We start from the raw sequence: 21534 nt of genomic DNA on the forward strand, positions 1-21534 counted from the left end.
GAGCTGAATATCTTTCAGCTTTAGTGCATTGCCAAGAACTCGTTACCATATCGACGCCTCCAGGTCCTTATCTGTCGTAAAAGCAACTGCCAAATCAAACCATCCCCCATCCCACTACTATATCACATCCCAAGCTGCAACCAAAACCCCAACATCACCAAAATGCAACCACCCTACACCTTCTCCCCAACTTCCTTCTCCCCCTGCTTATCCACAGGGATACACACAATAAACATCAAACACCCACCCTCGCTTCTAAAAGGACCATGCCGCATCCCAGGTTTCCGGTACGCATAAGCACCTTTGGACCAGCCCTTCTGCAGCTTCTCGTCGTACAAGTCACCTTCAGCCATGTAAATCTCTTCAACATAATCATGAACAAAAACGTCCTTTTGGTTGCGCGCGCCAGGCTGCCATCTTTGTAGTGTGGTGCGTCGACCTGTCTGCTTATCTTCGTTGAGGATGAGTTCGTCTACGCCTGGTTCGATGGGGGACCAGGTGCGGTTGTGAGATGTGGTTGCGGGATGGAATTCGAATTGCTCCATTGTGGAAATTGATGATTTTACAGTCGTACAAAGGCTGTAAAATCTCACTGATATTACTTACACTCAGCCTTAAATCCTTCTACGTAAAAGTCATTTTCTTGAATAACGGCATCGCAATGATATCATTTGTAAGCTGACAATGAATGCGATTACTTGTTTATTGCTCACACAGAGTAACCGAAACCTTACATAACCTACAAAACCTTCCTTCAACCTAGAACCCACAAAATTACCTAACCGACCCTTTTAAAGCAGCTTAACCCTTTACAGTGGCATTATAACTACTGCTATAGCCTCCTAAAATAGCTCTTTAAGCCATACTGCATATAACCTATCTCTTAAGGCCTCTAGAAATTCCTTCTCTTTATCCAACAGAAGGTTACTGCCTCTATAAAGGGCATTTTTAAGGGTTTTAAGAGCCTTTTCTTCCCCCTTTAGCTAATTAATTAATTCCCTATTTACCTTAGCCTTTTTAGCTTACCTAATTAGCCTAATTAAGTAATAATTAAAAAGGGCTACCTTAACTAGCTAGATAATACTAGACTTATTAATATTTACTATAGCTTTTATTTTTATATAAATACTATTATAGTCTTTTTCTTTAGCTATATTAATAGCTATATAGATAGTGCTATTTAAGAAAGTAGACTTATATTTATAGTAATTATAATAAGTCCTCTATATACTTTTATATTTAGTAAATAGTTATTTATTTATTATTTTATTATTATAGCTAGAGTTAGTTAATAATAAGGATTAAGGTAATAAGCTAGGTAAATTAATTAATATAGATATTTAATCTTTTATATTTTAAGTCTTTATATTAAAGGAAAGATAAGTAGATTATATAATAGTGCTTTTATATTTATATAAGATTAAGGTTACTCTAAGAGCCCTATTTTTCATAATAAAGCTGCATCTATCGATTTCACATTAGACTTCGAGGGATACCCATATCAAAGCTGACAATGACAAATGAAGCAAGTCCCGAATTCTCCTGCCAAAAGCAGAGCAAGTCTATGTCGGTTACTTTGAGGGGCAAACGGGAGCCTCTCGTAATGGTTTGACCTTTTAGAAGAGGATGCTTTGGTAGATTGATCAAAGTGAGCAAAGTCCTCACTGCCAATGCTGACTTGAATGTGATAATGCAGCCCAGGTCATTGCCCCATACACCGAAATGCAACGGAAAGAGCTAGAAGAATAAAGAATGTTCTATAAAATTAATTAAGAGCTATAATTAAAACCTTGTCATGATTCATAAGATGGGGGAGGCATTTACAGCAAACCAAAGTTGCATTCATCCCAGCTCATAATTCATATGCTAGTGACCAAGCCAGGGGTGCAGAAATACCATGCGAAAACATGCGTCTATTTTAAGTTTTTTCCAAGTCTCGACAAGATAACCTTAGTCCTTTGAGTGAACCAAAACAGACTGCCACCAGTTGGCGTTGCAGTAATTGATAAGAAATCACGGTGAGATATGCAGGATTGAGATCTGCGCTCACGAGGTCTCTGTGACTCCATATTGAACGCCCACTCGGAGACTTTGGTCAAGACGCTCAAAGGGTCATGGGGAAACTAAAGTTCGATGTTGAGTTGCATCAACTGGTAATGCATATCCAAGTATCCAATGGATTCATTTGGACCCTACTATGAACCCCATGTTTGACTGAGTTGTTTCATGCCGTGGCAGCGACATAAACTAAACTAGTGAGTTTTTTTTTCAGGGATATAAAACGGGCGAATAAGACATGACTGAAGGTTTTGGAGACCAAGGCATTTTTTCCAGTTTCATACAATTCCCCATAACAGCCGTCGATCACGGCTAGTCACTTGGTAAAACCGAAGCAGAGCGTATGGGTTCGCAATAGATAGTCACTGAGATGCCGAAGAGGCGGGGATGTGTTGCACAGCAGCTACACCGTAATGAAAATGAATTATACCAAGTCGGACAACCGCCGTCACGAGCATCTAAGACACTGCATTTGGATTCATACAGTAGCGAGCAGACTAGAGGCTGAAACATGAACCCAAAGTCTTGGATGCCGATAATGCCGTTTGCATTTCACCAGTGCCCGGTGGTACTGATCAGCTATGCAGGTAGACAGACTACTACTGTAGAGTGACGGTTAGACGGGGCAGCGGGGTATCTGTCAAATGAAGAGGCGTTATGCTCTGTGTTAAGATCTTCATAAACCTGAGTTGCACGCCCACTGATAAACGTTGCATCATCAAAAGGGCGGTTGAAAGCACACACGCTGAAAGTGATTAGAACTGTGGCATTATTGAGTTCAATTGGTGAAACGCATCAACGGGAACCAAGATAACCGGCGTCAGCCACCCGATGAGATAGACAAATTCAGCTTGAGGCTGAGACAAGCTCACTGTTTTGCCTGTGGATAGTGGCATGTTTACCGCTACATTGACGTTCCCTTCTCATGAGGTCCAAGCCAAGACGTGCGAGAGGGGCGGAATTGCCAAGAGCCGAAGGAGTGGACCTCAAGACTCAGAAGGATAAAGATCTCCGCGAGAAACTCCAAGTCGTGGGATGAACAACAAACGGGAACAAAAGATAGAGGGGATCAGCAGCGGTGGACGTCAGGAATTGGAGGTGCGCATGAGGCCGATCAAAGGGCTTTCTTGCACTAGAAGGGGGTTACAATCAACACAAACAACACTCTTTGCTGGGGGACCACAAGTCCTTGAGTTTTCGGTGTTTCTATCTTCTCTCTGAATCATCGTGAAAATCCTCATACAGCAGCAGTCAGCTCACTCGACGAGAAGAGGGCAACAGTCATAGCGATACCACCTGTCACTTGACATCGCTGCCCAACGCGTCCTAAACGAGTCTGACAGGTTGGGTTTCGACCCATAACACCCAGTTTTTATCCGTAGCGATATAAAAGGACCCCTATCAACAACCGCTCGGCCGAATGAGTGTCTCCGAACACTCGGCCACGACGCGTACTGCGATACTAAGCGAAAGCATTCAAGGCAACGTGATGTTGAAAAACCAGGCTCGGCTCACGACATGATGAGACCACAGCCATGACCAACACTTGCTGCGACATTGAGCGTGTCGCCGCTGCTTCGTGGCCCTCTCTTCTGATGGAGACCTCTCACGATGACTTCACTTCTGACAGGTTCGGCAGTTCTCGTTACAGGGGAGAATAGGCGAGGAAACGACAACAATGGGTTTGGTTACAGTTGTCTTAGGCTCCAGGATGAAAAGAGCCCTTCAGTCGGTTACAACCGTGAACCACTTTTCTTCCACGTTTCTTCCACAATGATAGCGATACCCTTGCATAGAGAGGCACTGGACGGTGCGAGGAATGACGAAAATATAGTGATCATCATATCAATGACTAGGCCCGCATATCACAATCTGAGGGGCTGCGGAAGTAACGGTATGAGCGACCGTCTTGGACTGTGCGGTCCTGGTAAGCGTAAGAGTGACGAGTGATAGGCATTCATTGAGGTTTCGAAAGACGGTCACCGTTTCGCTGACTTTTGATCTTCAAAACTCATGTTTCGCACTTATGTGCAGCATCTGAGTCGTAGGGACTTTGTAATGAAGTAGACACGGAGGTACGTAGATCCATGACATCAGCCCAGTTGAAGGGGTAGGTTGAATTGCATGTACCTGGACCCTAGCCGCTGGGCGATGCTTTGTGTTTCCGACAGTGGCGGAAGATGCAACCCCAGAGCCAGTGAGTTGAGGGATGGATGAAGCAGAGGATGACAGGACAGTGAGGGATGAGCCTTGTCGATACGCGAAGCACAACATGTAAAGCTTTTACCCCAGAAATTGGTTTTCAAAAGCTAACGCATAGCCAATAACTTGTAGAGCCGCATAAACGGCGTAAGTGAACAATAGCATCGTGCTAGACAGTAATAGCGTTTCCTCAAATCATTACACTAAATGTAAGGCGATCAGCTCAGTTGTTGACCGGTAGTGATCTTTCGGTTCATGTTCCCAAAAAGGTCAGTTGAGTCACGCTTCAGTCAAAGATTTGCAGTTCGGGTCACAAGAGTTGGAAAATCAGTACCGAACTTGGTTTCTTGACCGACACCGCCGCTCAAGGGTCAGCGAAACCAACCGAGCAGACAGTAGTAAGCACTGTATTATAATGGTTGAAGGGTATTGAGGATTTGTCGCAGTTGCGTTCATCAACTTGCGACGTATTTGGTGGGTGATGGAGGGTCCAGAAATATTAACGGGAAACGGGCGACTAGCGCCCAATGGCAGTAGCGTATTAGAGACGGGTTGTTGACGCCGGACTGAGTAACCGACGATCTCTAGCAAATAAAGAGGACGAAGCCGGAGTCAGAGCCGGCGGTTGAAAGAAGAACAGTGCTGTGAGCACAGCAACCACCCGCGGGTAGTAGACCAGTCGCTGGATTTTAGAGGGTTGTGCCTCCGCTGAAAGAGCTCCGAGCCTCCTCCCAAGCCCACTCAAGGCTGGCTAGTTGATAGGCTTCCGAGAGTCGTTCACTGTATCAGACAGGGATATCGACCAGGGAGCGGGCCTCAACCGTGGTCTGCAAGGGCCAGCAATTGCGTCACGACTGAGAGTTGATCGACTAGAGGAGGTTTAGTCTTGGGGGCTTCTGAGGCTCGGATGGTTTCCCTATTGTCGTCTAAAGTCTTGGCCGACCTAGCGGCGGGGGCGTTGTTTGTTTTTCTAATTAGGCAGGGTGAATGTGATTTGATTGTCATTATGATGGTGATTTAAGGAGGAAGAGTTTTTTTGGTGAGTGATTTTCGTTTTGCGTGACCCATTTGTCGTGAGTTCCTTCCGTTGTTGAATGTTGTTGACGATTCCGATAACAATGACATCAATGCATACAGTCACGATGGGGAAAGCGTCTGAACAAAATGGGCTGTGCTCCTTCCACAAGTTTCCTTTTGGGGGCTACCGAGTTGCGTGGAAGCAGTGGAAGCAAGTTAGTGTCAGTATTAGTGGCCCTTCACTGGGTTGTTGTCATCCAATCCAATCCAGTCGGTGGACGAAAGCTGTTTTCCCCCCTGGAGCGGGACATTAGTGGCCTGGGTTAGAGTACACAATGACAGCTGACTTTGAGGTAGACATACGGGCTTTTAAAGACAAAAGATACTTGTGTATATACGGTTCATGTAGTACCAAGCATGTCGATCACAAGTCTCATGACTCCCTGTTCTGTCGCCACTTTCCACTCTAGGACTGTCCAAGTCCATTGCATCTTTCCAAGGGTCTCCCATACCTCTTCCTTGGGACGCGATGACACTGTAATTTTTTCCCTTTCCTTTTCCAAAACCCTTCTCTTGTCGACTGCCGGATTACCAGGTCTGGTCTGACCTGGCCTTACAAGTACGGAGCATTAAGTGGTACCTGCTGGGAGTTGGTATGGAGTGCACTGTACATACGGTCAGCTCCAGCTCCAGCCCAGCTCCAACGAAATTATCAAATTGACTTGAAATCCACTCTAACATTCCCATTCCCATTTCGTCCATACCCCTTCCCCTCTTTTGTCTCTTGCTTTTTCTGTTCTGGGTTCGCTCCTTCTTCTGCTGGCCGGGTTCTTCCTTCCTGCCACCTGCCATTCCACTCCGAACCCGACCCAACATCCTGCCCTGGGTCTGCCCTGTCTCGCCATTTCAAAAGAAGGGTCCTCCTGCCTGCAACCGTTTGCCGTCTATCGCCTCTTTAAACTTTCATGATTCTATCCCATCGTTTGCGCCTTGGAACTTGTTGCCACTGCCGGGATTGGTCATTATTGACTTGTTCGTCATATCCTTTTTGAGAGATTCGTTCAATTAAGTTTTTTGGTTCGTTCTTTCTTCTTTTTTATTCAATTTTTCGTATCTTCATTACTATTCGTTCAACGTATCTTTTCTGTCGGTTATTATTTACAAGTCGTATTATCAACCTGTTAGTCGTCCCCTCTTGTCGAGTCTATCCCTGAGTGTGACGTTGCCAGTGCTACCTTTTGCTTTTTTTATTACTGCGTGCTGCTCTGCTTTTGCTCTTGCCATTCAAAATCCATTTTGCCTATTCTTCTTTAAACTCATTTGCTGACATGCGTATTTGGTTTATTTTGTAGGGTCATTTTACCTCAACCCAACAAACTTTCCAACTCGTGCTTCGATCCATTAGCAAACCAGGCTAGTTGTTTCTCTGACCGCCACCTGCGACCAGCGACTTGAACTTCGACACGAACACTTTTCCAACTCAACCACGCCCACTTCTCGCTTCGTTGTAAAACACGACGTCAGCCGCCGACTTCACCACTCCTGAAATAGGGTGTTTACGAGTGTGATATCCAAGCTACGACTCAATCACGATCCGTTTCATAGTCATTTGTGGCTAGTCTAATCGGTCTCTCCGCGTGTCGACTCCGCCTTCTGGACGCCATCTAGAACAAATCGCCAGCCTCATCACACCCCTAGTGGATCTACATCGCTGCTCTTGCAAACTTGCATAATCCAGCATCGAGACCTTGCAACCACGTGGAACTATTTGGTCTCGACTCTCCCCTTGTCATTATTCCAAGACAAGTTTACGCGACTACTTGCGACACATTGACCGACAAGTTTATCTACTAAGTAAAAGGCCAGCTCGATAGTCGACGCCCCTTCATCACTGTCGCTCTACACATTCCTGTGTACAAGTAATCTCTGCGCGACAGTGACAACCCTGCAATACCCGAGCAACGATCAAACCATTTACCCATCCTACACTATCATGGCAGTCAACGAACTTCCCAATGCCCCTTCGGAGCATCACCCTCACCATATCGCCCGATCAGACTCATCTACATCATCAAGCCCTTCCGATCACCATGACCACGACCACGAGAACGAGGAGCCCATCATCCATCAGCCCGTTCCTATCCGACCTGGACTTCCCCAGAGAAAAAGCAGTGGTCCATTAGTTGTTCCTCGCGATAGCTCAGCAGTCGGCCCTCATGAGCCCGACTTTGGTCCAGATGACGTCAGGGCGATGAGCCCCAGGAGAACAAGCGAGGATCTTGATAGAATTGGAAAGGCTGCTCGGGAAGAGATGAGAAGGTAAATACTCTACTTGATGGATATTGTCCCGACGCTAACTTTTACAGACATGCGAAAGCACTCCAGGATTCTCTCCTTACCATCTTCAACCGCATTGAAGCCGTTCGCGAAGAGCACGATAAGCTTGACAACAACAATAAGTTTTTGCAAAAGTACATTGGCGACTTGATGAGCACTAGCAAAATTACTGCCACAAGCAGTCAACGCAAGAAATAAGTCCCTCGGAACTTGACTGGGACGAAGACCCGGACAGATTCGGCAACAATCGTTCAACATTTCGAACGTCTAGACTCGTCTAGACATACCCTTTAGAAGCATTCGATATTGTATTTGGGATCCGCGACTTTTTGGGGCCCTTGAGTGGGCATGATACCCGCGCTTTGACAGCGCAGTTACTTGGACTCGCCTTTTAGGGCAGAGTAAAAACATTTGCATTTCACAATACTGTACAATAACGCATTATGAAACCGGGAGCAGATCCCACACGATGGATCATCGCATGGTGGGAGCACACTGGAGCTTTGGTTTTGAGGTTTTGCATGCTGTATCACCTGCATTGCGCGATGTCCAGTTTAGGGTCGTTGAGCCCAGTACGCACGGTTTGGCGTTTTTGAGATGAGATTCCAGCATACTAGGTTCAATGTCTGGTGTTTTCTTTTTGTATTCTACCCCGGTATTACTACACGGATTACTGTAGCCTCTAAGTTTAGAGGCTAGAGGCTAGGGAGGGAAAGAACTTGGGGCAGTGATGGATATGATACGGAACGGAGTGAGGTTCGTAAAAAGAGTATAATTGTGTTGAGTGAAGTGTTTTTCTCTGTCTTGTTTTTGCAAAAATGATGATACCATAATGAATGGCGTGAGATGTTTATGTTAGCTCGTTAATAGATCAGAATTCTTTGAGAGTTGGTGTCCCATCTCCACATGCGGCGTGATACTATTACTTGGTTCATGCTTAAAGAATGAGTGAACTAACTAATCCCGTTTGTGATATTCTGCAAGATAGATGCAGTTCTCCCCTTGATGCATACATTAGTGCATCACGGGAGGTATGGATCCCCTTCCTTATTATGCCTTTGTCCTTCTGGGCCCGGCCCGAGAGACTGACTCGCCTATCCACCCGTTACCGTGTAGACACTTTTGTCTGTCTGCCCCTCGTCTAGAATTTTCTTTTTTTCTTCTTTTTGTTCCGTCCATTCAGCTGAGTTTAGAATTACTCCGTGTTAAATCCACCACAAGTGGAGAATAAAGTTTCTATTGCCGTTATCCTAATCAAACAGTGTCTGTTTTTGTTGTTAGTCTTGGTGCTGTTGTCATGAGAAAAGCCTAATGCCACTACCGGCCACATGGTCGGCCGCACCGGTTTTTCCCTCTCTTTTCGTTAGCATGAATGTGGAAGATTTCATATTGGTTGAGCGAAGCGAGAGGCTTGACTAAGTCGTGGAATGGCTTCCGGGGGAGCGGACAATAAATCATGTTAGCTTGGAGTCTGTATGCAGGATGACTATTTCCGAAGGCGTTTAAAAGTGGATGGTCTAGTTTAGTTTATGTTTCTCGAAGCATTGTTCTAGTGTTTCATTTTTACTTTTTGCTGGTGAGATATTGGACGGTTTTTGACTCGTGACGTGGCTGACGGATGAGTTGGTGGTGTTACTAGCGACAGAGGTCACCTACTTTGACCGCCTTTACACTGGATATTTGTAGCTGAGTTGTAGTTGAGTCGGTCATCTTTATAGTGGTATTTTAAAAAGGCAGTGCATGGAGATCAATCTGGGTGACGGAGTCGGGCCGCTCTGTTGATCAATATTGGCCAGCCTTACCCGTCTGTTACTGTCCAAGTATGACTTTTACGGATGTATGAAATGAATGTAGGTTTACTTGACCTCAACGTATGATATAGCAATAGAATGATAATCGTTTTGAGTCAAATTTTGTAAGATCGGACAAGATATCGGAAGGGACTCGTGCACGATTGAAGCTAAACACCGGGGCCGGGGCCGAAGTCCGGACTTCATTCTCGGCCTTAAAATGATGGCCTTTGACTGTCTCTTTAAGTGCTAAAAGCAAAAGGAAGTATTGATACTCATATCTTTCGTGCAATGTAATTGATAAACACGGTGTGCATTGTTATTTAATGTTCGCTGTCCAGCTGTCAGGGTCTTTACGCGCATGCACACACACTTATTAGCCAGGCTGTATGACCACGAGACACTTGACAACTGAGAAATGATACGTCAATCTTTACCTCCCACAATCTGGGATTAATTGTATAATATCCCATAGGTCAATGCCTTTTCGGCATCTGCAAGCAATTGTTACCTACAGGTGGCTTCTAGTGTGCTAACCCGGCATTTTCGGTCATGTTAGATCGGCCTCGGTGATATCAGATCCAAGATCGAATTTCGTATCCATCCAGATTATCGTACTCATAGAGATGTCAATTGATATTGACTCATATCACATGTATATAAACAGTAACAAGATCCTTCCATTGATCCTTCATCAACTACCATCACAATGGCTCCATCCGCAACAGCTCTCCAAGCCATCGAGGCAAGCCCTCGTCTTCACAACCTCCTTGATCGTCTCCACGCTGCATCAGAAGCTCAAGAGAAATCTTATTCTCAGCTATGGTTTTATTTTAAGTTCCTTTACGGCTTTTACATCACCGGCAAAGCATGGCCTGCCTCTGGTGATGACCACATGCGCGACAAGTTTGTCGCTCTAGAGCAGGATAAATGCCAGTTCATGTACCTCCTCGCACGAAGCATTAATGCTAAAAACATCGTAGAGGCTGGAACAAGCTTCGGTGTTTCGACTATGTATCTTGCTCTTGCTGTGGGACAGAATGTCACGACCGAGAGAGCAAAGGGTGTCAATGTTACGGGAAAGGTTGTCGCGACGGAGAAAGAGAGCAGTAAAGCTGCCAGAGCGAGAAAGCATTGGACTGAGGCCGGTGAAGAAGTTGAGCCGTGGATTGAACTGAGAGAAGGAGATTTGAGAGAGACGCTTTTGGTGGATGAGGGTATGCCCAAGGAGGTTGACATGTTGCTCATCGACAGTAAGTTCGTCCAGTTGAGGAGCATGACGAAATGCTAACTTGAATAGTCTGGACGCCGCTTGCACTTCCAGCGCTTAAGGCTATCAAGCCTCGAATGAGGAGGGGTGCTATTGTGCTGGCTGATAACACAAAGATGGCTAGGCCTCTGTACAAGGAGTTTCTGGATTACATCCACAATCCCAAGAACGGTTTCAAGACGACAACTACTGCGTACGCGGGAGGACTGGAGATGGTTGTTTATCTGCCGTGAAACCGAAAACACGATGCTCTGAGTTGGAGTATTTCACTCAGCTAAGGGGAGACGAGGGACGATCGTAAAGGGGACAGTTGTAATGTATGCAGGTGTATTTAATCCCTGAATCTAGAACCCCATCACACAAGAGTGTCAACTCGACAGAATTCCGAACTTGATCACCTATAAAGAAACGTCGAGACGAGATGCCAATCTCCAAGTATACCAAAGATGAGCCCCAAGACCAATCAAGTTTAGGTGAATAGACATAGCATGAGCCGTCCCGAATCTCTTCTTCAGAACTTGCATCGCAGGACTTGGACCCTCGGAGCTTGCCGTCTTTGCATTCGCAGTTCCTGTCTCACATTAGTCTCTTGTACGACTTTACTCCAAAACACATATTTACCTTGTTCAACACGATCCAACATCAACTTTCTCGTCCTCGGTCCGAAAACAGTCAAGTTTAACGCCGACACAAAAGTTGACACTGCAAACGGTATCCAATCACTTTTATGCTGGATCAGTGAGAATGGACCGTGTGGCGGTAATGTCGCAGCGGAGATAAATAGTAGCAGTGCTTGACTTTGAAAATAAATAGGAAAAAGATATTTCTGGAGATTAATAAAAGGTGCGCGTGGAAGACGTTGAAAGGTGACTTTTGTGACGATAAAGGTTTGGTAGAGTTGGGAGCCGAGAAGGGCTGAGAAGGAGAAGAGGTGGATTGGAGCGAGGAGGGCTGTCACGATAGCCATTTCGGGTGCTGTTGTATGAGATGTACTATAAAATGTATTCAAAATTCAATATGATGCAGTTTCTGACATGGGGTGGTCTTTATTCTTATACGTGGATGCTTGTCGTGGTTTGATGTAAGATCCGAAGCCATTCGGAACTTAAGCTGATGTACCGGATCTGACATTGACTCAAAATGAGTGTATATCCGCCATGACCCATGTCGCTGCTTATTTATGTTCTTTTTGATGAATAATACTAAGTATTTATAGTAAATAAATATCCCGGTTTAAATGTCTCCGAAGCTCCCAAATCGACGCGGCACAGCTGAGAGGGATGTGCTCCAGTCCGGCTCGGAGCCGATGATCTATCACAACATCCGGACCCTTTCGGTATCATACTAATCCGCGGATCACGCAAAAGGAAACGATACGATAGGTTTAATTGTCAACTCACTTGCAAGGGTAATTGCAAGAACATCATAAAAGACCAGCAACCGATATGCATGGTTGAAACACAGAGACTGAACATCAACAAGCTGAAAATCTATTAAACACAAAAAGGCTAATACCATATATAATTCGTATACTCATAAGAAACCACCTTCTAAGCATCAATAATTTCAAAATTGACAAGGATGGAACACTGCGTCTCATGGCCCTTGAGATCCAACATGCGAATAAAACTCCAGCCTGGCTGAACATAGAGCAGTCGCACTGCTGCCACAGCAAACATGGGGTTTCGTGCCCAACTATCATCGCTCTTTATGAGCATACGCAAAAACACCAACTCGTTGTCTTCGTACTCCCACGTCAAGGTCTCGTCCCAGATTGGATCAGTGGGTGGTGGGTTTGGCCCTCGGTGTAGAAACTCGAGCTTGTGCTGCTTGTATGGGGCCGTCTTGCGCTTTGGCGGGTCGTCCTTGAGATCATCTGGGTGGTACAGTGTGCAGGTTAGGTACGGCTTGATAGAGTCTGCCTCAGAGTCGCCGTGTAGAGGAATATCCGTTGCGCCTGCAACGTGTAGACGGAGACGCTTGCTTCGGCCTGTGCTCAGTTTTCCATTTCCACCGGCGCGGAGAGCAGCGGGCTTGAGGACGTAGCCATCTGTACCGCTAAAGAGAGCTTCGTTGAGCTGGTTGCTAGCTCCGAATCTCTGCAAGTTGAGAGCACAGATCTGAGCGCCGATTCCCCAATAAGGGACGGGCTTCAGGTTGGTGGATGAGATACGGGTACCCTTGGGGAAGACACGCATGAGGTGCTGGGCATTATGTCTAGAGATTGCTGCTGTGTGCTCGGGGAGATGCTTTACCAGACCTGACTCGGAGACGTTGATGAGGTGGTGGTGAGGCCCATTGGAGAGAGTACCCTCCTCGTACCATGAGTTGTCAACTGGTTTGACGGATTGCGCGTATACACCCAGCTCAGCAAGCTCAGGTATGATGATTGTGGGCACTTCCTTTTCCTTCTTTTCCTTGTACTCCTTTCGCGCCGCCTTTTCCTCCTCTTCGTCTGAAGAATCGTCCGAGTTGGAGTCGCTGTCTGAAGGCTCGCCTGGGAAATGGTACTCAACAATGACAGCGATTTTGGCGCCCAGATCCTCCAAACGCACATGGTCCCCTGATCCAGCCTGTTCATTATGGCCGATATCTCGCACAGCCTTGCTCAGAAGACGATCGCCAAATACCTCTACCATGATGTTAACAAGGCGCATCTGACCATGGGCGCCGCAGTGATTTTCTAATGACAGTAGAATAGGTGAAGGTCGAAAACCGTATTTTCTCGAGTCCAGTTCTTCTTGGTCGACTGAATCTCTGATGGTCTCACAAACTGCCCTGAAGGAAATGTTGGACACCAGAGTATATCCATGGGTAACCTTGGGTTCATCTTTGTTGTCGCTGTTATCCCAAGCGTCGATCTCGACACATCGCGCTCCAGTCCTAATCGCAGTCTCATATGCTGTCGCACAAGAAGATCCATAGAGCTGATGGGCCATGAGATAAGTATTATGGCTAGAGCTGATGTAGTACTCTGGCAAAGGATGCGATCTATCCGTGACCTCTGGGGGTACGCGGATATGCGGCTTGCTGACAAGCTCTAGCAGAGCGCGCGACGCATCATCAGATTTAACACCGGCTTCTCTCTTGGAAAGGATCTTTTCGTTGGCGATGAATTCTCTCAAGGCGCTGCTGACTCTGAGGTCTGTTACAATGCGCCGACCAGAGTGACCACCGCCAGCGACGGTGTTGTTGTCGATCTCTTCGCCATAATCTTCATCGTTCAAGTGTTTGCTTTTGGAGGAAAAAGGATTCAGCTCGCCGATACGATTAGCGAGTTCGGCAGCCATTTTGAGTTTGATATGTTGATGCGGAAGGTAAGTGAGACGGATGATGTGAGGGGCAGTCGCGGGGCATAAGGGTCAGCTCAGCTCAGCTTGAATGATTATGTACTTGGTCAATACCAAGCAAAAGAAAAGAAAATAACAGGATATTGTTTATTAGGCAAATCATTTTATATGGCTCAAATCAAGAATTAATACACATAAAGTGATGCACTGCCACCATCGTAAATGTCTTGGCTTTGCTCACTGATTCTCCACAAAGACAGGCCAAGCTACCTTGAGGCTTGATGAGACATGGATATTGCATTTCGACGGCATTTCAATCCGAATTGGCGCAGCTGTAAAGAGACTTGTTTGTGGATCTATTGGCTAGTCCAAGCTCTTGGGATTTGGTTGGTTGTATCGTATTGGATGAGTATGCTTTGCTTGCTGCAGTGTACCTATCTAGTACCAGGGTACTGTCCACCTGAATAAGCAGGTAAGTATCGTATTTTATTTTATTTCCATCTGATGTCAGTAATCATATAATTATGTGGGATTTCACTGTAAAGGTCTCAGTCTTGTTAATGAGTTCTGTCTCTGAATAAATGCAGAAAATCCACTGCAAGTTTGATACCCTGTACAGCCTGCCTCAGCTCCCATTGCAGCCTAGCGCTTCAGGCATCAACATTTGATGCCCCACCATCTTAGACGCGTACAAAAGGAAACTTTTTCAAAAAAGATTTTGGTCTTTTTTTTCTCTTTCCTCTTCATTCAAATATTGAACAACGCAAAAAACAACGTTCATGTTTCTCTCACGATAATTGATGCGAGGTGCGTCGCAAGACCTGCGCCCAGGACCACCGATTCAGAGGAACACAGAATGGAGAGAAAAGCGAACAATCTTGGGTGCGGTGCTTCCCTCGACTATGGGGAGGAGCGCAATGATTGAACGTACATGCTTTATTTTAAGATATCTATTGTGAATGAAGGCTTTGGCTGATAAAAGGTCAAAGCAGTGATTGTCTGTCTGGTTTTGCCAGCGTAGTTGACTCGAGCATCGTACCTCGATCGATTCTGTTCTGGATATCAACCAGGATATGCACCATGGAATGCTGCGTGTGGCGTCAATGTTGATGAGACCTCGATGTCTGTTTCCATGCTGTCAAGCTCGAGACTACACTGTATGTCAAGACTGATCATGTTTGAATCAATCAGATTCTTCATATCACTCATTGACAACATCTGTCGAGCTGTCATGCACCTTGTCCAACACTGCAAAGGCAACAAACAAGTCACCACATCCAAACATCACATTCAATCACATCAAATCCCATTCAATAAATATTCGAGACAAACAGTTGAATTCAAACTATTCAAGCTATTCCAGCCATGCCCGGCGACTCATGCTCCAAAGGCAGATTCGCATCCAAAAAAAGAGCAGCAGACTTCATCGTCCCCTGCCGTTATACAAAAGAATGTGCAGCGTATTCAAGCCACTGAAGAAAAGAAATGAAAAAAAAAGATGTCGGGATATACTCCCACATGGCCTATCCACCTGTTCATTGTCTCGCTTTTTCTTTCGAACCCTTTTTGCTAATATCCATAGACAAAAGAATGAAGAAAAAAATGTCACCGACAGCATTCAAAAACGAAAACGGTCGGGAAGTCCAATCATCGACACCTGAAGCGACATGTTAGAATAATCACCATCTCAAGGTCGAAGATCAAACTTACTTAACCCTCAAGGGACTCGACAACGCTGCGAGCAGCGGCCTTGATCGCCATGAGGTCACGCTTGGCCTCAAAGTTCTGGGGGTTAAAGTTGGAAGTGTCAAAGTGCTCCTCAGGGCCACCGGGGGCACCAGCACCATCAGCGCCATCAACGGCGTGGAGAACGGCCTCAGCAGCGCGCTTGGCCTTCCAGCAAGGTTGTCCCTTCCACCAGCACCAGCGCTTGTCCTCCTGGAGAGTCTTGACGTCGCGCTTGGCGGTAGCGTTGTGGGGGATCTCAGGGAAGAACTCCTCGAGGTACAGGTTCTTGAAGTATTCCTCGGGGCTGCCGCGGGCGGAGAGAGCAATGACGTTGGCGAGTTCGACGATGGAGCGCTTGGCCTGGTGAGCGGCGTCGCGGGGGAGGTGTTCAGTCTCGGCAATAGATCGAGCCTCGACATCGCGGGTGGCATGGAGAGCGACAGTGAGAGCCTCACCGGCATCACGCTTGGCCTTCCAGCATGGCTGACCCTTCCACCAGCACCAGGGCTCGGGGGAAGCATCGCGCTTAGCCTTGGACTTCCAGCAAGGTTGGCCCTTCCACCAGCACCATCTGGGCTCGTTGGCAGGCTCGGGCATGGGCTCAGGAGAAGCGTTGCGCTTGGTCTTCTTCCAGCATGGCTGTCCCTTCCACCAGCACCAAGGCTCGGGAGCGGCATCACGCTTAGCCTTCCAGCAAGGCTGGCCCTTCCACCAGCACCAGGGTTCAGGCTTGGCCTCGGCCTCACGCTTAGCCATCTTCTCCTTCCAGCATGGCTGGCCCTTCCAGGTGCACCAAGGCATAGGCTCAGCAACGGGGTCGGGCTGAGGAGCGGCGACGGGATCGGGGATGGGTTCAGCTTCAGCTTCGGCCTCGGCCTCACGCTTAGCCATCTTGGCCTTCCAGCAAGGCTGTCCCTTCCAGGTGCACCAAGGTTCGGCCTCGGCGACGGGATCGGGTTGAGGGGCAGGGACGGCCTCAGGCTCGGGTTGAGCCTCTCGCTTGGCCATCTTCTCCTTCCAGCATGGCTGGCCCTTCCAAGTGCACCAAGGCATAGGCTCAGCAACAGGGTCTGGCTCAGGAGCAGCAACGGCCTCAGGCTCGGGTTGAGCCTCTCGTTTGGCCATCTTCTCCTTCCAGCAAGGCTGACCCTTCCAGGTACACCAGGGCATAGGCTCGGCGACGGCATCGGGCTCAGGAATGGCGATGGGTTCCGGCTGAGGTTGAGCAGCACGCTTCATCTTCTCCTTCCAGCAAGGCTGTCCCTTCCAAGTGCACCATGGCATGGGCTCGGCAACAGGATCGGGTTCAGGAGCAGCAACAGCTTCAGGCTCAGGCTGAGCCGAACGCTTCCACTTGCCGCAGCAGGCGTTAAACCAATAATTGTCGCCTGGCTGCTTTTTGTCGCAGCTCTTGTACCTCTTATAGCATTCTGTTTGTGTCCACAAGGACCATGGCTGGGGCTCAGGCTCAGGGACAGCCACCGCAAAGGCGGTGCTGGCCGCGGTGGCCAGCATCAAGATTGAGTACTTCATGTTGAGAGCAGTACTTGTAGTGTCGTACGAATGATTGTAGTGAAATGTAAAAAGTAGTGAGTGAGTGATAACTCGTAAAAGAGTGTTCGTAAAGGGGGATGTTGAGATTGTCGTTGTCCTTTTTGGTTGGGAGAACGAGTCTGGAGAAGAAAAGAGGAGATATTTATGCAGGACTCGAGGACCTTTTTATAAATCTTGTGTTCTATCCTGATGAGAAAGAAGATGGCCATGTTGAGAAAGAACGATGAGTGTATTCGCCTGTTCGCCTCAACTCTTGGGCCTTGGTGATGTCCGTTCGTCTATTGAGAGTCTATTCAGGTCGCGGGGTCAATAAAGCCCACCCTCGCTTCTCGGTTCGAACAGGCAACTAGTGCCACACTTGTTATTCCTGAATAGAAATTCGTTTCAAAGAGGATAAGAAAAAAAGGACTACGAGACACGTCAGCCACAAGATGGATGAGAGTATCAAAGCTTGAGCAGGGGCATCGAGAATGACAAGTCCCAAGGCGGTATTGACATACATCACTTACTGCATCAAACACTATCTAAACTACTTCTATTGACGTCGAGGCGCAAGGTACTAAACTTCGAGTACGAGTATCTACGTTGGGTCAGACATGTAAAGTTTACCAATTGGTTTCGCTTTTACTTGTCAGACGCGAGCGCACGAAGTAGAACAAGCCAAGAATGATCTTTTACGATTTTCAGTGTTGGTTCGTAGACGGTTTTGCTTGATTGGTTTATTCATATCCTGTCAGTGCCTTTTGAGGCTCTATTGACACCCAAAAGGGGTTAAGACGATGGCGGCGGCTGGAGCCCGCAAACGTTGGGGTGGAACATGAAACGAAGGTAATTGAAAGAGTTCCAACACTGGAACAGTGCGAAAGAAGACTTTTGGAATAGGAATAGAATGAGTCTCTGGCTGGTAGTGTTGGAGTGGTTTTATGAGATGATATCAGAGTGCAGATGAGCTTAATGGCGTACATTCGAGGCCAGGTATGAAACATCTAGAGAGAGAAGTGAATCCAGTAAATTGGCTTATCTGTGCCGATTTGTGGCATTGGTATTTGACAGTTCCCAGCAGTTTAGTCCCGTCGAATCTGTCAGTGTCAAGCACCGCAACACCAACCACCCTAACCAATCATCTCCAATTTAGCAAAATTCAAGCAATCTTCCCATGATAGTCTCCAGAACATGGCAAAGAGCACTGACCGATCAGACCAAAGGTCCAGGCCGACCCACCGCCACTACTACAGCACATGAGCAATCCTCTTTGGAAACGATCAGAGTCCATGCTTGCATGTCAAGCGTTGGATATCGAACAAGATGCGTGTTTCTTTGTTTTTGAGATTTCGGTCTTCTTCTTTTGGGTATGAATAGCTTCAGGGGGGTTGGTCTGGCTTTGTACGGAGGCGAACGACAACTTGACAGGAACCTAGCTGATCGCCTTACTTTCTAGGATCCCAGTTCTTGTCAACTTGGTCCAGCAGACCCTCCTTCCCCAGAACCTTGGACCCCAGAATCTTCTCGAGGCTAACCATCTTGAAGCTTGCCTCTGCGCTGGTCTTCCCGTTTGGTAGCTGATTAGCATCGTCGTGTACTACGACCAAGCCATGAGGGAAATCCTTGCTTAGTGCTGTTCCCACAGCTGTTATGCCATCTGTGTTGGAGACAGGGTCGATCTTTCCGTCAGATGACTCAACGAGAGTGAATGTTGTAACGTATTCGTGAGGCTCGGCTCGACGGTAGACGTTGTATGCGCTGACGCCCTGGCATGACAATAGGATGTATCCCTCATCGGCCTTTGACCCGTAGACAAGCGTTACGCCTTCGACATCGCCGTATAGCTTTCCATCGCCTACCTTACCGATAACAACTCCCTCATCCTTGGAGTCTGGTTCGGCACCATATCGCCACAGAGCAGAAGGTTCCTCGCCGAGAAGGATCCATCCATTTTCTTCGTCAGTGACACATCCCTCGACCTGTCCGCCGCTACCACCTTGAAACTCTCGCACAAGCTTCGTCTGGAGTTCTCCCTCAGATGTGGAACTGAGTTCGTACTGAAGATACCGTGCTGATTTCTCGTTGACGAAGAGATACTGCTTTCCTGTCTTGGGTGAACGGTACGTACATGAACCATAGACGCTGTAATCTTCGACAACCGGATGAGAACCTCCGGGGATATCGGTTAGTGTTCCGTTGGGAAGCATCTCAAAGAGACTTGATGGTTAGCTGATTGTCAAACATAAGGTGATGCGACTTACCATAGAGTATCATCAGCTCGACACGCGGCAAAAGCAAGATCAACCTTGCGATCGCCCGCCTCGAAGCCATAAATCATATCCACATTATTCGGTTCGCCCGCAGCAAAAGTCTGAAGAAGATTGCCCTTGAGATCGAACACACCGAGACCAGCCTCTTTCCCAGATTTCATGGTCGTAACGATACGAGACTTTTCTGGACCCTCGGGAGATATCCAGATGGCAGGGTCATCACCATCACCGAGTCGTGACTCCGTCTCGTATGTTGGCTCAATGAGGAGGAATGAACAATGCAGACCTCCCCATCCCTTGTCGCATTCACACTCGTTTGCACCAACACATTTTCCATGGCCAGAGCAATCATCGGCACAAGTGAAGCTGCTGCAAGTCTTTCCAGTAAAACCAGAGAAGCACTCGCATTTTTGCTTCTTGTCTTTGATGCAGTATCCATTGCCTCCACATGTTTTGCAAATAGGCTCCTTTTCAGACTCGCTTTTGAGTTTCCTTGGGTCATACTTTGTGTTAGACTCAATACCGAGCTTCTTCAGGGTTGTCTCGAGCGACGAGGCACCAAAACCGTTGACCTCTTCTGACTCGATGGCGTAGGTAAGAGCACCCGCAGGATACTTTTCCGTTGATCCTTGGTAAATGTTCAGGCCCTGGACTTCAATATCCTCAAAACCGGTCAATAACAAAGTTCCCTTAAGCTTGAAAGATTGATCATAGACGGCGACTTTGTCTGTTTGGGCAACAAACAGATAGTCTGCGCCCTTTTTGGGCGCGTAGACAGCTAGGCCAGTTACGCCGTCTTCTGCCTTGCCAACCTTTGTGATCTCAGGCGCCTTCATAGATTCCTTCAGAGAGAATGAATAAACATTTTTGTCATCGTCTGTTGAGATGTACATGCGCGACTCGGAGCGTGACGCAGCGCAGCCAGATGTTTCAAAGTCGGTGGGAAATGTTTGGATCTGGCCACGTTAGCAAACACCAACATCTCTTTGATGTGAGATACATACTTCAACAAACTCAAGTGACTTTTTAGTCTCTCTCAACAATAACTGAACTGCTTGTCCCTTTCCAAACAGGTATACGTAGTCATTCCCAGCAGGGCTTTTCCAGCTGCACAGCGCAGACCAATCGCCCAAGACTTTAAAATCGGCATCTTTAATATGCTTAAACTCTGGCATCTCGTACGCACGAAGCACAGAGTCTGGCTGTGCAATCGTAACGAGGACATCTTTGTCGTCCACATCGTACACTGTAGTGACAAGTTTGCTGCGTCCTGGTGTTTGAGCCGTCACTTCTCGTAAGGGAGATTTGGAGGCGAGGTCGTAGACATGAAAGCCTCCCTTGTCAGGTCCTCCATCGTTTCCGATGAGTAGAGGATTGCGATCCGAGTAGTAAACAGCTGTCCAGTCCGATTCAACTGTGCTTGTGTAGGCATCAACTTTGACATCGACTTCCACCGCCTTTGCAAGTGATATCTGAAAGGCGACGGCCAACAGACCAACCAAGCCAGAGCCAACCATGATTGTCAAGTAAGTATAGACCTTGGGTGAAGAGCCATCTCGAGTCTTGCTGGAGGTCATATTCGATATATATAGAATTGTTTCATCAACGCACGTGCTTAACTCAATTGGCTTGCTTTATTATAGAAACCTCAATTTAAGATGATGGCAGAGTAACCTGCCGGATTTGTCCAAATAACAAGGGCCAGGAACTTTGTTTCGACACTGAAAGGTTTAGTTCGGCAGGTGAAACGTTGCTCGTGTTTCGAGCATGTAGTGCCATTGGATAATGCGGTAAAGATTGCGGCTTTATTGGCGATCGTTTGATGGGGCGAGAGAAACATCATGCAATAAAATATTAATAGGGATAGGGAAATTTTACATGAATAAATAAACAAATAGTGTTCAAATTCGCGCTGGATAGTAGAGGTATAAATTATCATGTGCTTGTGTTGGCATCGCCCATACAATTGTACAAGGTGTCTGTCATTGGGGTCTCGACCAGGACCTGAGTCAAATTCTGACTTGATTCAAATTATC

At 47.0% G+C, this 21534-nt stretch overlaps 6 protein-coding genes across 6 annotated transcripts; 2 read left to right on the forward strand and 4 right to left on the reverse strand.

Annotated features, from left to right (window-relative positions):
• Positions 1-173: 173 nt before the first annotated feature.
• On the reverse strand, positions 174-545 carry FPOAC1_007953 (uncharacterized protein; the record flags this gene model as incomplete). Its single annotated transcript, XM_044852399.1, has 1 exon — positions 174-545. The coding sequence occupies one exon, from the start codon at positions 543-545 to the stop codon at positions 174-176; it is 372 nt and encodes a 123-aa protein (XP_044705069.1).
• A 6725-nt stretch (positions 546-7270) lies between these two features.
• Positions 7271-7812, forward strand: FPOAC1_007954 (uncharacterized protein; the record flags this gene model as incomplete). Its single annotated transcript, XM_044852400.1, has 2 exons — positions 7271-7596; positions 7644-7812. The coding sequence occupies 2 exons, from the start codon at positions 7271-7273 to the stop codon at positions 7810-7812; spliced, it is 495 nt and encodes a 164-aa protein (XP_044705070.1).
• Positions 7813-10113: 2301 nt separating this feature from the next.
• On the forward strand, positions 10114-11454 carry FPOAC1_007955 (uncharacterized protein; the record flags this gene model as incomplete). The annotated part of the gene is made up of 3 exons (XM_044852401.1): positions 10114-10657; positions 10705-10867; positions 11352-11454. 3 exons carry the CDS (start codon positions 10114-10116, stop codon positions 11452-11454), a joined length of 810 nt encoding a protein of 269 aa, XP_044705071.1.
• A 770-nt stretch (positions 11455-12224) lies between these two features.
• FPOAC1_007956 (uncharacterized protein) lies at positions 12225-13964 on the reverse strand (the record flags this gene model as incomplete). The annotated part of the gene is made up of 1 exon (XM_044852402.1): positions 12225-13964. The coding sequence occupies one exon, from the start codon at positions 13962-13964 to the stop codon at positions 12225-12227; it is 1740 nt and encodes a 579-aa protein (XP_044705072.1).
• A 1710-nt stretch (positions 13965-15674) lies between these two features.
• FPOAC1_007957 (uncharacterized protein) lies at positions 15675-17225 on the reverse strand (the record flags this gene model as incomplete). Its single annotated transcript, XM_044852403.1, has 1 exon — positions 15675-17225. One exon carries the CDS (start codon positions 17223-17225, stop codon positions 15675-15677), a length of 1551 nt encoding a protein of 516 aa, XP_044705073.1.
• A 1448-nt stretch (positions 17226-18673) lies between these two features.
• On the reverse strand, positions 18674-21075 carry FPOAC1_007958 (uncharacterized protein; the record flags this gene model as incomplete). Its single annotated transcript, XM_044852404.1, has 3 exons — positions 18674-19445; positions 19490-20454; positions 20503-21075. The coding sequence occupies 3 exons, from the start codon at positions 21073-21075 to the stop codon at positions 18674-18676; spliced, it is 2310 nt and encodes a 769-aa protein (XP_044705074.1).
• Positions 21076-21534: the final 459 nt, after the last annotated feature.

Source organism: Fusarium poae, chromosome 3 (assembly GCF_019609905.1).
Source record: "Fusarium poae strain DAOMC 252244 chromosome 3, whole genome shotgun sequence".
In the NCBI taxonomy this organism is placed as follows: Eukaryota; Fungi; Ascomycota; class Sordariomycetes; order Hypocreales; family Nectriaceae; genus Fusarium; species Fusarium poae.